The 17,031-nt window shown below is 40.6% G+C and overlaps 1 protein-coding gene across 2 annotated transcripts in view; it reads right to left on the minus strand.

The window, feature by feature from the left end:
- Nucleotides 1-16,086, minus strand: part of BTBD7 (BTB domain containing 7) — a gene marked incomplete at both ends in the record, with an annotated part of 35,770 nt that extends 19,684 nt beyond the window's left edge. For both annotated transcript variants that reach the window (XM_079536882.1, XM_079536881.1), the window contains 2 exons: nt 3,711-4,790; nt 16,005-16,086. In XM_079536882.1, coding sequence (XP_079393008.1) covers nt 3,711-4,790; nt 16,005-16,086 — 1,162 coding nt within the window. The remainder of the gene's footprint in view (nt 1-3,710; nt 4,791-16,004) is intronic.
- Nucleotides 16,087-17,031: the final 945 nt, after the last annotated feature.

Here is a 17,031-nt window from a genome sequence, read left to right on the forward strand (position 1 = left end):
CAAATATTTTCCAGGAAACCAGGGAAACAAGCTTTAGCACATTTGGAACTGGCTAGCTTGAGTGAGCCTAATCGAAAATTTGAGCTAGGGAACATGTAGAAATCTAGAGAAGAAACTGAAGACTTTTTATTAAATTAGCTACTGCAAAAGCTGACCGATCATACTGGTGACAGACCTTGGGTCAAACTGGGTGCCTGCAGCACAGAGTAGAAAAGCACTATCAGAGGACCAAGATGAGAGACTTCATGAGAACTGCCTGCTCAGTGGACTCCAACAACTAACTATGCAATTTTTACCTCTTACGGCATCATCTGTGTAGTGTCTAGAAGTCAGATGTCTGAGTTACAGCTTCTAGCACAAAGTATGCTAGCTATAACACCGGGAATGAGGGGGACACTACTGAGATGAAGATTCATCTCCTCACATTAATTACAACTCTTACAGTATTACAACTCTTAAGGGAGAACAAGATGCTAGAATACATGCTGAAATGCTGATGCTGAAATAAGAAAGGAGGAACAGCTTAAAACTGCTAACAGCAGTGATTAGATAGCCAAGTGCAGGCATACAGTTTTTCCTGATCAAATAAGCGTCCTTTTAATTTCAATTATAAGACTATAATAACAATTCGTTACTTTTCAATAGCAATGATCTAAACATGAACTCAGCAAATGAAGTATGAAACTACCGGATACCGACTTCACTGCCACATAGAGATTTCCTACAGACTGCTTGCTGCTTTTTCTTGTAGCTACCTAACACAGCACTCACCTGTAACATTCTAATTAGCTCAAGTTAACAAATGGAATCTCAGTGACTGTAGGGGTGGATAGGTAGGCAAAAAGGCCCGAGTTTACTACCGTTGTATAACATGCTAAGTTTTGATCCTTCTCCACTTTTATTGTGCTTCTCCCCAAGGGATAACAAGTCTCTCACCCCTTACCATCACATACTTAACCAAGCTCCAGCAACCCACAGGTGCTAATGCAGCTGCACTAGCATCCCTTAAGGTGAGGAAAAACCCTTCAGCTAGAAAAAATTAACACCTTGTTAGCTCTGGTTCATACAATGTATTTTAAAGCAGCATCAACTGATCTTGCATTAATGGAGAGTACTGACTTAGGACCTACTGATTGGTTTTGAGAGAAGTTACACTGCTTCTTCAGAACACCTTCAAATTTCTCAGTTGCTCCAGTTCAGATTTCCAGTCTGAGAGAATTATACTCTGTTCATTTATGAAACAGTGCATAACTATTCAGCATCTCAGTGCAGGTTTCATTCACAGTTTAATTCCCTCATTAATATTCCCCCAGCACACTAATCCTTTTAGCACTTATGTAAGGGCATGCACCAAAATAATCAGATACTGAGAAACTGTACGTTTACATCACGTTCCATTTCAACTCATTTTCCTTTCTTGCTTTCAGTTGATCTACAAATACCCTGCTCTCAAGTAGCATGAATTCATATTGTATAGGAATGAATCTAACATTATTTCCTCTACAGAAAAATTTTTGCCACTTCTACACTTCATTTAAACACTGCGTTTCTAGGTAAACAACAAAAATCAAGTTTAAGAACACCTCATTCTCATTCCTGTGGCAGCATACCTCAGAACAAATCTCCTCTGTTTCCTGACAGCTTTATTTCAGCAGGATTATTTCAACTTTCAGCATCATGTGAAAATTAGTTTCCTAACACCAGTCTCAAGGGAATATACAAGTTACTGATTAGTTCCCCACATCCTCTATAATTCACAGTTTGATACAGCTCTTAGGAAAACCCACTGTTAGGCTGAAGTAACAGAGTATGATCTATTTCTGCAGTGTTAATACAGTATTCCATTTGATAGCTAGAAGTTGTAAACATCTACTGTAAACAGTTATTTTCTTTAACTAGCTCAAGCAAATCCCATTTTTTTCTCAGTTATTCTCAGTTTCTCACCTCAAAAGTAAAACTATCATTCCCCACCACCGAGGTCAGAAGTCAGAAGCAACTGCAACTCCCATTACATATATTATATCTACTAAGTTGTCTGAACACCAACAGGTGAAAGAGCAAAGCACCACAGGAGGCATTAGCTCACCAGCCAGTGCTTTGCAGACTCTGCAACTTGCCAGCCCTTACGCGCAGGAATCAACTTTCCAAGAGTTGAGAGTCCCTCAGTATTAGTACAGTTAAATCTTACAATGTCACCTTCAAACAGCAAGACTGAAGACTTGGTGTACCTCCTTTGACACAAACTACAGAAGAAATAATTTAAGTTTACAGCTTGTCAACATGCAAGATCACTTAGTATCAACACTAAATAATTCCTTTTCTTAAGATCTCTTGTATCCTCTGCCCCACACCTCATTTAGCCCCAGAAAAGGAATTGTAAATGAAAGCTGATAAAGATCAGAAATATCAAGACTTGCTATACATATTTGAAATATCATACTTCAATAACGATGCTCATTGCAGTTAAAAGCCCTCACATAGCATTTCTTCTGTCCCTGGAAAACACAGATGTATTATCTCCAACTCACAGATGGGAAAAATTTCTTTTCTTCAACTGTGTTGCCAACCACTGACAGCAAGACTCATTATGCGTACTTACAGTGCAAATCAGTTAGAATGCAAGACTTAAACTAATGGCTTTCAAAAAGAAAACGGATGATTCTGTATTTTTTTTTTTTTAAACCACAAATAGAGTAAAGGACCTTATTTTCAGAAAGGAATACACACTCTGTGAGAGACTGCAGATCAAGACGCTAGCATTTTACACACTGTTCAAGCCTTCTCAATTCTTCGTGAAGACAAACACTGCAAATGATAGCTTCTGCTGATCAGGCTACAGGGTAAGCTACTCTAGAAAGAGTTTGAACTATTCAATGAGAACAGACATCACTAATTCTGCTAGTTGGGATGCTCAAAGAAATTCAGCTTTTCCCACCCTGCAGCAACAGCACCCTCAGCTAACACGTAGGATTCCAGCATGGAAGAGACACATTAATAGAGGTGCATTCACAATCAGGTCAGAAACACTCCCTGGATCCCACAGACAGCTTCTATTTATACTTCCTTATTTAAATGTTAATTAAGGAAGACTACAGTTATCGTGCATTTACATTTTGAAAAGAAGAGGCACTTGAAATATGAGTGAATAGGACTCCAAGTTCCATTGCAGAAGGCTATTTTATCCGATTATGGGCACAGCACAGAGACTGAAGCAAGTGCATCTCACTTTCTTGCCATTCTTAAGCCAAGAGGTATACAAGCATAATACTCACAGTACATCCTGCCTCTATTCCTGAAGAAAGGAGATAATTACTGGAAGACAAAACAAACAAAGACTACCCACTGACAGTTCACTGGCTGCTACATAGGTAAGAAGAAAATAGACTTGCTCAAATGGAAAAAGGTGGAAAAAAAAAAAAATCTCTTCCCTTCCTTTATTTTTTAAGCTACTGTTTGAACTACTGTGGAAGTTCACAACCTAATTACTTTCAATAATTTAACATAAACATCTTCTTGAAGAAGTTAATATCTAACCTAATTATGATTAAACTACCCTAGTGGAAGGCATCCTTGCCCTTAGTAAGTGGGTTGGAACTAGATGATTTTTTACGTCCCTTCCAATCCAGACCACTCTGTGACTCTGTGAGCTGCAAGATACAAAACTGTTCTAATAACATCATTTATTCCACAGAAAGGACAGTACCACCTACCTTGTGCAAGCATGTTAAACTCCAAGAACAGTGCTATGTGGTAAAGTTCCATAGCTTCTTCAGCCCTAGTCATGTTTAGTTTTCCTGCAACAAGAGCCTGAACTTCACTTAAGCTGCCCACTGAAGGGCTTGAGTGCAAAACTGAGAGGTCCACCACATCTGTATACATACAGTTCAAGATGACCTTAGCATATTTTTTTGGTATGATAGATTCATCCAATATAATTCTAGTTGGAGTTCGTAGAGTTCGGTCTGTGATCTCTTCACCAGTCCGTATTCTCCTCTGCAGCAAGTGACGAAAAAACGGCGACCGTGATGAAATAATAGCTTTGTGAGCTCTGAGCTCTTCTTCTAGACAGTTCTGACTTCCACCAAAAGTTTCAACTAAGTCAGAGTTGGAGGAGAAGCTAAGAACCACATCGTAATAGCACATGTAATCAAACAGCGCACGCATATCAACATCTAATGAATTCGGTGTTCCAAACTCTTCACTAAGCTGCACAAGAATATCAACGTTCTGGAATCTTGAATCCTCCATGCCAAACTCTCCTGTATAAAGGTAGTGTAACAAAGCTGAAAACATAGGCATATCTATGCCAGCTGTGTTAATGTCCATTATTATTTCTGCCCCATATTCTGGTGAGGAAGAAAGCAGCGTCTTAAAAAACGGACATCTTGCTGCTAATATTGCACGATGCACAGGAAAACAAGTTTCTTGAAATATTAAGTCTACATCGGTGCAATATTTGTACTGATAAAGTTCAGCCATGTCTTTTTGTAGCGTCCTGGCTTCAGGTCTTGCCAAATTAGCTTGTAGGTAAAGTTCCTTTAAGGCTGATGTCCCTTCATATTCTTCTACTAATGCATTAACATCTCTGACATCCCAGCCTGAGAGGAGCTCTCTCATCTGCTTGGCATGATCAGCAGATCGGCTGGATTTCCGACGCTTAATGAATTTCTTTTTGAGGGTGGCAAGGCCAGAGGTTTTCTTTTTCTTGTCTTGAGGTTTCTCATGGCCATGGTCAAGGCTATAGAGCTTTGATTCACAGCCATAACCTTGATGAGAATAGGATGATGTTCCTGAAAGCAAAAGAAAGGAAAATTAAAAACATTTATTCCTTAAACTTAAAAGAGAGGTCTGTCATACTCAAACAGTTGTCATGGTTCTATGATTTTGGTTTTTTTTTTTTTGTTTTTGGATTTCAGTATTCCACATCAAAACATCATGTAGTATACGGGGCATTAAAGTGTCACTGCCCCAATTCCAAGTACCTATCCCTGTACATTACAGAAGTCACGGGATCTGGCCCTTCCGGGTGGGGGGGGCGCTCTCTTGCTGCCTGGCAGTGGGTGCTGGAGGGTGCTTTCCTGGCCATTCCAAGCTTTTCAGGTTTGAATCGGTCCCGGGAACTCTCTCTCTCTCATCTTGTCTGATTTATTAATCTCAATTTCAATTAAATTGTATATATTGTGTTATTTTGTATTCCGATATTATAGTAAAATAAGTTTTCCTCCATAGATTGTTGCCGCTGCTCTTTTCCTCCCTTCCTTCCTTCCCATTTTTTTTGTGGGACTGGGGTGGGGGGGGAGGGCAGAGGCCTGTCGCCCCTGTCACGGACATAGATTGATCTGGTCAACTCCGTGACAGATTTTTGGCGCCCAACGTGGGGCAACGCTACTTTTTAGCTTTTAGAACGAATCTCTTTTTCTCTCTGCTCTTAGAGAGCTTCGTTAGGGAGCATTATCAGTAGTTCAGGTTTCTGTGCTGGAAAACCTGACCTTGAAAGATTAGGTGTACTGCCAGTGTTCTGGGATATTTGTAAACTTTGAGCACTACTTCGTCTGTGTAGTGCCTTTTTTTTCCCCTTCCTCTTGTTAGCTTCAATTCATTAACCCCTTTTTAGCAGGCACCACTGATGAACCCACTCGTTATTGTGGGGGTGCTGGGTAAAGGATTAAAAGCAATGGTGTTATTCACAACCTACTGGCCAATAATCCAGCTCATAATTATGTGTTGTGGAATTGCAACCATATATAGGTACCTAATGACACTGATGGAGACACCTATGTTTTACCTATTTGCAATGTGGTATGATTTGAACTTTGACATCTACATCCCAGAAGGAATGGCTAATTTCACAAACAACTACATCCCAGAAGGAATGGCTAATTTCACAAACAGCTACATCCCAAATGGAATAGCTAATTTTACAAACAACACGATGTTCAGACCAGTCTCCGGGTTTTCTTCTCGGTTTGTCAAACGTTTTTTGAATCCTGAATTAATACTCATGTTGGTGTGCGTGTGCATGTCATCAATTTTCCTGAATATATTCCTATGCATTCGTAATAAGGGGAAGGAGTCTCCTCCAAAACTAGAGAATGATGACTGGCAGGGAATATGGAGAGGTTTAGGAAAGGTTTTAGAAGCGTGGGGACCCGCAGTGTCATGGGATTTTACTCTTGAACACCTGTGGGATCCTGAGAAACTAAGCCAGTATCTGAGTCAGGGACTATGCGGCTTACATAAATCTAAGGAGGTACAACTTATTTGGGGTTTGGCTTGTGCTTACCATGCCCTATATAATACCATTCTGGAGAGAGAGAGTTTCCGAGCTGAGGTTCAAGCCAAAGGGGAAAATCCCCAAGTCAAATCTGATCGATCACAGGAGACACCAGTAACAATACCAGTTGCTCCTGTGGAGGGCAAGAAATGGAAACGAGTGTCTTCGCGTCTTGAACGAAAAAGAGAAGAGGAGGAGGAGGAGGCAGAGGAAGATCCAGGCGAGGGGCCCTCCTCAGAACCACCACCATTGCGAAAGGCAAAAGGGAAAACTAAGAGACATGCAGAAGAGAGTGATGAAGAGGAAATCTCTATTACTACTCGCCGGCCTCTAAAGATGACTGAAATCCAAGGTTCAAGAAAGGAGTTTACACGGCACCCGAATGAAAGTCTTGTTTCCTGGTTGGTTCGCTGTTGGGACAGTGGGGCCCATAGCTTATCTCTGGATGGTAATGAAGCTCGCCAGCTAGGTGCCATTGCCAGAGATCCAGCTATTGATAGAGGAATTAGTCGGTGTTCGGATGAAACTGCCTCCCTCTGGGAACGAGTGTTAATAGCCGTGAAGGAAAAGTATCCCTTCAAAAACGGTTTGAAGATTGCGATGAAAAAATGGGATACAGTTGAAAAGGGTATCCAGTATTTGAGGGAAATAGGCGTGGTGGAAATGTTGTATGACCCTAACTTTGTTCCTAACCTACCACAACAAAACCGCGACCCTGAAAGAGTGAGGACAACGCCTGAGATATGGCAGAAACTCGTGACAACAGCGCCGGACAAATATGCCTCTACACTAATGTCAGCGTGTGACAGATACAATGAACAACAGAGAACGCCCTTAATTTATGAATTAATTCTTACGCTCCAAAACTATCAACAGTTGCTATCCCCCATTCATGCTGCTGTAGCTGCTATCTCAAAAGTGACGGACCAACTGAATGAAACGCGGCAGCAAATGTCTCAACTGATTAACCGTGACAAACCTGTAGCAGTATCAGAGACGCTTGATGAAGACCAGGATAATCAAAAGAGTCTAATGAGGGAGATCAAGGAGATGAAGGAGATGATGCGAGCCCACCTAACTAAAGACGATGAACCTTCCTTCTCACGTGCACCATCAAAGATCTCAGCTGTCAGAAGCAAACGCTCTCCGGCTCAAGTAAGGGGTAATACACCGCGAATTGCCTTATGGTATTACCTACGTGACCATGGAGAAGACATGGGGAAGTGGCACGGTCAACCTACTCCTGTACTACGAGCCCGGGTGAAAGAATTACAAAGCAGATCAACCACCAGTGCAGTTGCTCCAGTTACCACAGGTAATGAATAGAGGGGCCCTGCCCTCAGTCAGGAGGGGGAAAGGGATAACAGAGTATATTGGACTGTGTGGATTCGATGGCCTGGCACATCAGAACCACTGAAATATAAGGCACTGGTGGACACTGGTGCACAGTGCACTCTGATGCCCTCGAGTCACCAAGGGACAGAATCAATCCATATTTCTGGAGTGACGGGGGGCTCTCAAGAATTGACTGTGTTGGAGGCTGAGATAAGCCTCACTGGTAAGGACTGGCAAAAACATCCTATTGTGACGGGCCCAGGGGCTCCATGTATACTAGGTATTGATTATCTCAGAAGGGGGCATTTCAAGGATCCTAAGGGGTATCGATGGGCCTTTGGAATAGCTGCTGTGGACATAGACAACATTAAGCAGCTGTCTGTTTTGCCTGGCCTGTCAGAAGATCCATCTGTTGTGGGGCTGCTGCGAGTAAAAGAGCAACACGTACCGATTGCTACAAAAACGGTGCACAGGCGGCAGTACCGCACCAACAGGGATTCCTTGCTCCCCATTCATAAGTTGATTCGTCAACTAGAGAGCCAGGGAGTGATCAGCAAAACTCACTCGCCTTTTAACAGCCCCATATGGCCAGTGCGTAAAGCCAGTGGAGAATGGAGGCTGACGGTGGACTACCATGGCCTGAATGAAGTCACACCCCCACTGAGTGCTGCTGTGCCGGACATGTTAGAACTCCAGTATGAACTGGAGTCAAAAGCGGCCAAATGGTATGCCACCATTGACATTGCTAATGCCTTCTTTTCCATTCCTTTGGCCAAAGAATGTAAGCCACAGTTTGCTTTCACATGGAGGGGCATTCAGTATACCTGGAACCGTTTGCCCCAGGGGTGGAAACACAGCCCGACCATTTGCCATGGGTTGATCCAAACTGTATTGGAACAGGGCAGTGCTCCTGAGCACCTGCAGTACATTGATGACATCATTGTGTGGGGCGATACAGCAGAAGAAGTCTTTACAAAAGGAGAGCGAATGATCCAAATTCTTCTGAGTGCTGGTTTTGCTGTTAAGCGAAGCAAAGTGAAAGGACCTGCCCAGGAGATTCAGTTCCTAGGTATAAAGTGGCAAGATGGCCGTCGTCACATCCCAACAGATGTGATCGACAAAATCACTGCTATGTCTCCACCCACTAGCAAAAGAGAGACACAATCTTTTCTGGGTGCAGTGGGCTTTTGGAGAATGCATGTTCCAAACTACAGCCTCATTGTAAGCCCCCTTTATTATGTGACGCGAATGAGAAATGAGTTTACATGGGGCCCTGAGCAGCAGCAGGCTTTTGAACAGATTAAACAGGAGATAGCCCGTGCTGTGGCCCTAGGGCCAGTACGGACGGGACAGGGTATAAAGAACATCCTCTATACTGCTGCTGGAGAGAACGGTCCCACTTGGAGTTTGTGGCAAAGAGCCTCAGGAGAGACACGAGGCCGACCCCTGGGATTCTGGAGTCGGGCGTACAGAGGGTCTGAAGAGCGCTACACTCCAACTGAAAAGGAGATCTTAGCTGCATATGAGGGGGTTCGGGCTGCTTCCGAAGTAGTCGGTACTGAAACACAGCTCCTTCTGGCACCTCGACTGCCACTGCTGAACTGGATGTTTAAAGGAAAGGTTCCCTCCACCCATCATGCTACTGATGCCACTTGGAGTAAGTGGATTGCACTGATTACACAACGAGCACAGATGGGAAACCTCAGCCGTCCAGGAATCCTAGAGGTCATCATGGACTGGCCTGAAGGTAAAAAGTTTGGAACACCAGCAGGAGAAGAAGTATCACGTGCTAAAGAAGCCCCACCATACAATGAACTACCAGAGAATGAAAAGAAATATGCCCTGTTCACAGATGGATCGTGTCGTATTGTGGGAAAGCATCGCAGATGGAAATCTGCTGTGTGGAGCCCCACACGACAAGTTGCAGAGGCCACTGAAGGGAAAGGAGAATCAAGCCAATTTGCAGAGGTAAAGGCTGTCCAACTGGCCTTAGATGTTGCTGAACGGGAGAGGTGGCCAATGCTCTATCTTTACACTGACTCGTGGATGGTAGCAAATGCCTTATGGGGGTGGTTACAGCAGTGGGAGCAAAATAACTGGCAAAGAAGGGGTAAACCTATTTGGGCTGCTGAACTGTGGAAAGACATTGCTGCCCGAACAAAGACTATAGTTGTAAAGGTGCGCCATGTAGATGCTCATGTGCCCAAAAGTTGGGCTACTGAAGAACAGCAAAATAACCATCAGGTAGACCGAGCTGCCAGAATTGAGGTGGCTCAAATAGACCTGGACTGGCAGAACAAGGGTGAATTATTTCTGGCTCGGTGGGCCCATGAGACCTCAGGTCATCAAGGGAGAGATGCAACATACAAATGGGCTAGAGACCGAGGGGTGGACTTAACTATGGATGCCATTGCACAGGTTATTCATAACTGTGAAACATGTGCCATCATCAAACAAGCCAAGAGGATGAAACCTCTCTGGGAGGAAGGGCGATGGCAAAAGTAGAAATATGGGGAGGCATGGCAGATTGATTATATCACCTTGCCACGATCTCGCAATGGTAAGCATTATGTGCTTACTATGGTGGAGGCAACCACTGGGTGGCTCGAAACATATGCAGTACCCCATGCTACCGCCCGAAACACCATACTGGGTCTGGAGAAACAAGTCCTGTGGCGACATGGCACCCCGGAAAGAATTGAGTCAGATAACGGGACTCATTTCAAAAATTCTCTTATAAATACTTGGGCCAGAGATCATGGCATTGAGTGGATTTACCATATTCCCTATCATGCTCCAGCCTCTGGTAAAATTGAACGATACAATGGATTGTTAAAAACGATGCTAAAAGCACTGGGTGGCGGAGCATTTAAGCACTGGGAGAAATATTTGGCAGAAGCCACCTGGTTAGTCAATACCAAAGGATCTATCAATCGTGATGGTCCTAACCAATCCAGTTCCCTACATACCGTAGAGGGAGATAAAGTCCCTGTTGTACATGTAAAGAACATGTTAGGAAAGGCAGTTTGGGTTCTTCCAGCTTCTGGAAAGGGCAAACCTCTCCGTGGTACAGTTTTTGCCCAGGGACCAGGATCCACTTGGTGGGTAATGCAGAAGAATGGGGATGTTCAGTGTGTACCACAAGGAAACTTGATGCCGGGGGAGTGCAGTTACTAATTCTATGTACATATATATATAGCCATGTGTGCATTTTAATCATTTTTTGTTTGTTTGTATATATGTATATATATTTTAAGCATGATGTAACGATGTAGAATAAGGGGTGGAATGTCATGGTTCTATGATTTTGTTTTTTTTTTTTTTTGTTTTTGGATTTCAGTATTCCACATCAAAACAGCATGTAGTATACAGGGCATTAAAGTGTCACTGCCCCAATTCCAAGTACCTATCCCTGTACATTACAGAAGTCACGGGATCTGGCCCTTCCGGGTGGGGGGGGCGCTCTCTTGCTGCCTGGCAGTGGGTGCTGGAGGGTGCTTTCCTGGCCATTCCAAGCTTTTCAGGTTTGAATCGGTCCCGGGAACTCTCTCTCTCTCATCTTGTCTGATTTATTAATCTCAATTTCAATTAAATTGTATATATTGTGCTATTTTGTATTCCGATATTATAGTAAAATAAGTTTTCCTCCATAGATTGTTGCCGCTGCTCTTTTCCTCCCTTCCTTCCTTCCCATTTTTTTTGTGGGACTGGGGTGGGGGGGGAGGGCAGAGGCCTGTCGCCCCTGTCACGGACATAGATTGATCTGGTCAACTCCGTGACACAGTTCATCAGAGTATCTGAAAGTTATGCAGTTTTTTCCTTCTCCTCACATCAGATAATTCAAACAATTTGAAAGCCTGAGCTTGTTTTTATCATTATAAAGTCGATGTTTACTATTAAAGCTACTAAATAATCTATTATTAAAACTTGTAATTTTCTCAATTAGAAGAGCCAGGCAGTGCCAATTGATGCAGTTCTGTGGCACATACATGCTTACCAAAGTAGGAAGAGAGAATTGTGCTCATAATATTACAAGTTTCATTGTATTAACTCCAGGAGAAGCAAGAAATACAGTTTTTTTTTAAAGCTTAATGAAATAATAGCACCCCCAACTTTCAAAGTGCTTTCCAAATCCAGTTCTTCTAACATTAAGAATAATTTTAACCAGAAAAAACACACTTGGCATTAGATACCTAATACAGTAACAAGAGAAAAAATACTGCAAAACAAAGTAAGAGAATACAATACTAAAGTGGTTGGGAAAATTAAATACAATAAATCAAATGCCAGTCCAAATTTTAACAACGAAATAGAAATCTTGTGCATTATCAAGTAATGCTGAAAGTTAAAACATAAAATGGACTCCTTTCACAGAGCAGTTTCCAGTTTGTGTTTGAGCTCCATTTAAGACAATAGGGAACACCTAAACCTTACTGTTGTCAAAGACTTGCTTTGAATGGAACATTACGCAATTAAAAGAATGCACATAAATTCTTCCTCAGTGTTCATTTACACGTAAATCATGTTGTGATCTAAACATGTAACGAAAAAAAATAGACTTCCCCCCAACATAATCTGCATTACACATCTGACCTGTTCTACTAGAAGAACCCTTCACTGATGCTTCAATGCTAGCAGGACATCAACACCACACTGTTACTAAAACTGAATTTTTATTAAGGTGGTTAAAAATCTGCAGTTTAAAAAGAAGTGTGACTCATTACAGGGCTATTTTCTCATTTAAATTCCAGAATTTTCACTGAAACCAGATGGTGGAAGACTCAGACTTTACAGGGAGGAAAAAAAAAAGTACAAACCAACAACTTCCAGACAATGTAAGAAAATAAGACATTTGCAAATGGTATAAATAACACTGTAATTGATTTAGATCGAAATATATTTGTCAAATTCTCTGTTGGCAACAGGCAATAGTATTTTTTTTTTTTCTTCTAATAAACTTGAACAATTGTACTACTTGTTCACTTTTTGAAGTGTTTAAGATTAAAGCACGTGCAACCACCATATAGTTTGTGTGGTCTTCTGTATCTTTCAGCCACTTCTCTCTGGTCCATATGTTTCAGTCAGATCTGATGTGATGCTACTTGCGGTGATGTTATGGGTCAGCCACTTAAAGTATATAAGGTGTTGTGGTCTCTTAGTTACCACATTATTTCAAATACTATCATGAAGCTGGAATATAACAGGAACAATTCAAAGTTGTATTTGAGAACATGGCAAATCTAGCAAGTTAAGATTTCAGTAGATTACTTAAACCTCAATAATTTTAAGTAAGCTATACATTGACTTTTAAATCAATTTAAGTAAAACTCCCCCAGATCACCCCGATGTAATAGATTCATTTTTAGGGAAAGTTTGGGGAAGTAGCCTTCATGACTTAGAGGAAAGACCATTTTAGTCATGCTATATGAAGTTTTCCTCAATCAAGCAACGTGTCATTAAACACTGAAATTTCAAGACATTCAAATCAATTTAATGGAATATACCAGTAACTCGGAACTGCTTTGACAAAGAGATCATACTACATATGATGGCAAAATCCATCATAAACACTCTCTCCACATGATATACTAGATATTACAATAGAAATGAGGAGAATCAGTTCCCTGTTGAGATGAACCTAGAATTTCTGCTGCACTGAAAAAGTATGGATTACATTTCACAGTAGAAATGTAACCACACTTCGAACATTCTGTAATGATACTGTTCTGAGGAATAGCTCATTATTAAGTATTTTGGATTCCAACGGTGAATGTGAATATGTACAATATTCCCTTACGTTCTGCTGAACAAGAACTAGGACACCAGAATCTCAATTTCTCCTCCCTGAAGGCTGCCATCAAGTATTACTTATGCTCGAATCACCTCAAGATGCTACAATACCACTCAAACCTTTGCATACCCCAGGATACATTCAGGATTTCACTTCAGAATTACTGCAAACAGCACTATTAACCCCTACAATTAGATAAAGCACTGCTGCTAATACAGCTGTCACCACAGCTGCTTTTTGCCAGAAGCAGAAGCAGTGATGCATCAGCACAGTCTTTCCAGTACTTCAATAACTGGTGATTCAGTATCTATCAAAAACTCTGAATCTTCCTGGCTTACCTGTATTCCTTCAGAAGGCAGGATTAGAATTAGGAAGTAAAAATTTACTGCCCACTACTATAATAAAAGGTAGCAATCTATTAAGTGTTATTAAAAAGCCCCTACATCATACTTAGTTTTGAATAGATAATACAAGAAACAGATGACTCCCAAGAGAAACTACTTGGGCACTTGACAATGAATAACAGGATTTGTCTAGTCCTTCGCATGCCAACACACTTATTTTTAAATACAGCTCTATAATTAGTTTTTAACATCTTGAACAGATGTACTGCCCTAGAAAATTGTGTGAAATCTGAATGCTGTAGACAAACAGCAAGAGATTAACTAGTAAGCTTTTGCTAAAACTGAAATATTGATGCACTTTGAGCTCTTACAACACCAATTCTCATATTTTCAGTTCTGCTTTTGGGCAGTAAGCAGAGCTAGTGCCTACTACATAGAGAAGAATCCGAAACAGTTCATGTAGAGAAAAAGCATGGTTATTCTCACAAGCGATTAAAATCTCAGCCAATTTTAGGACAAAACTATTTTCTATTGAGAGATACAACAAACCAGCTATTCAAACAAGATTCAAGAAAAAGCCAGTGACCACAAAGCAGGACAATGGATACTTGCCAATGTTACATAAAGAGCAGTTACTTTACTAGGGCACGTGCAGCAGTGCCACCGTAGCATCATAAAATTTCCATGAAGAATTTTTGTTTTATTATTTTAATGAATCAGAACACTCATTTTTCATTGCCTGAAAGGAAACAACGACATGCTCTTAGACCTTTATCAAAAAAAGACTCTAGATAGATCTGTAACCTACTGAGGAATTGCTTTGTGAAATACTAAATAATAGGTTTCTATCTGGGGTTTAATACTGAGGAGCATTACCAAAAGCTTCCATGTACAAACAGACAAATTTGCTATGCAATTTAACAAAACCTTTGGAACTTTCCCCTCTTAAGAGATGTTTGGACCTGCATGGGGTTTCTCTTCAGTACAAAGGTAGATCAACTTCAGCGATAGTCTTGGCTGTGATTTTAGAAATAACATACATAACAATTGGGACAAGCATTTTACTACTCTTAGTTACGATACACTGAAGATACATAAAGCCTTAAGTTCTTCCTTGACTCAGCACAAGCACACATATGCAGTTTTTTGTCCAGAGCAGAAGTTCTCATATAACATAAATATAAAATAGCTTGTGTGCTGTCCTCTACTCAGATCTCTAAAAGTTCGTAATGATACAAAGGCTGAGATGATAAAACAAAACACAAGTTACAAAGCAAGTAAATTTCTCTCTGCTAAGGATGCCACAGTTCTTTCAGCGGTGATTAAGAAGAGTCACTGCATATCATTAAGTACTGATACACTGTTGCAAGGCAAGGCATAAAGGAGAAAAGCATTTATAAATTATTTATGTTATTTACAACAAAGATCATTCTTCAGGCTGTCAGGGTGGCTTTTTGTTTTTCTTTTAAAAAAAGATTGTCTTTTGAAATAGTGCCTTTTAGATTCTTCACTTAACTATTTATCATTTATATCATGACAGTACTGAGATCTACACTGAAGTCTTTTCGTGGCTAGACTGAGCAGCATATAAAGTTGGTAGCTGCCCCAGTTATGACTGGGATGAGTAAGTAATTTCTTAAGAGCTTTGTGAAGTTTCTAGTTAAGCAGAACCCTTCCTTGTAAATAAGGTGGTTAAGAAAATAAGCAACACTCCTCTCCTCACCCCAACTTCCACAAACAGGAGAAGGGCAGAAAAAGTTGTCTTCAAGATTGCCAGTTACTTTAACAGGTTTACTACTAGAGGAACCTTTCTGGTAATAAGTCATCTCCTCTCCTCCTACAAACATTACCAATACTACAGGAAGTACTGAGGATCAGGAGGGTTCTGTGCTTAGAGAACATTGCACAGAACATCTGAGGAAGAATGAAAAATCAAAGGTACTGCTAACAGACAGCAGCTGCTCTCTGAACTTGTTAGTCTTCCCTCTATGACTGAATTATCTGAAAGCACTTATTTATAAATAATCTGACATCTGTTTACTAGTAACTGGCAGATTGCCAGTTGCAAACTTATTGCCTACATAGGCTAAACAGATATTGGACAGTACCAAATTTCACGCACGACTAAGCTTGAGCAGATACAAGCTGATGACCTAGAAAATTAGAACTGCATGGTGTCACTGCAAGAAATTCAAATACTACAGTACATATATAATCCAGCAACCCATTTACATAAGCAACAAGATAACTGAGAAGTTACCTATGAATGTCTGTTGTGCCTGTGAATTTCCCCCTACCCTTGGGGAACATGAGTGAGGGTAGTTAGATGCATTAGCACCCATTTTCTTCAGTCACTCAGGCATTCCGCCTGCTGGCTCTTCAATGTATAATCCCATAATCCTTTAAAGTCTTCAGTCCCAGATCCAGCATTTTGTTCTTCCATTTCTGAAAAACAAAACCAAGAAGTTACTTTGTTTTAATATTACACATTCTGAATGAAACAAACTCAGCCTCCAGCACATATAAAATGAGGTTTCATTTTAAAGATTATTTGATCCTTCGAACAAGAAGCTGAATTCAAAGATTTAAATTTTCCTGAATTCTGTAATTTCCAAGTGATTGACAATTGAGTATTGTCAATCTGAACGAAGAACAGGATTGTTATCAAGCTTTTAACTAATAAGACTTCAAAGCAGAAGACGGTCTAGACTGAACTTGCTCCTTTAACTATACCAAGGTAGACTTTATGCACACTGATGCATTTATACATTGTTATTAAAAAAAAGTTCAAACAAACATTCTGACTGAAAAAGTAGAATAAACCTATCTGTTGAGGTTATACCATCAGTACTGCTTTCAGGTAAACTTGGATTTCACATTGGCCACATATCTCTCTTTCAGTTTTACTTTTCAAGTCAGAACTTGTGCCTAAGAAATAGGTAAATAATAATATTGAAAAAAGTAGTAATTTGCCCATTATCTAGATTTTAACTATTCTTTTATTAGGCAATTGAAAATACTGTAGAAAGTCAATGCTGAAGTAACTTGAACAAGGACTTGTGTCACATATACTAACAAGTACTTCCTAATTTCTTCTATTAACTGTGATAAAACACTGATACCATAGAAGTAAAAACTATCACTGAAAAGCACCTTTTCAATCAACTGAATGCATGTACCCCAACCAGAACACAAATGTACAGATTAGGAAGAGAAATACTGAGTCTGAAAAGTTCTTAGTATAGACTCAAGCCCTTTAGATTTAACAGTGAACACACAGCTAAATT

Source organism: Tetrao urogallus (assembly GCF_951394365.1).
Source record: "Tetrao urogallus genome assembly, chromosome: 6".
NCBI lineage: Eukaryota > Metazoa > Chordata > Aves > Galliformes > Phasianidae > Tetrao > Tetrao urogallus.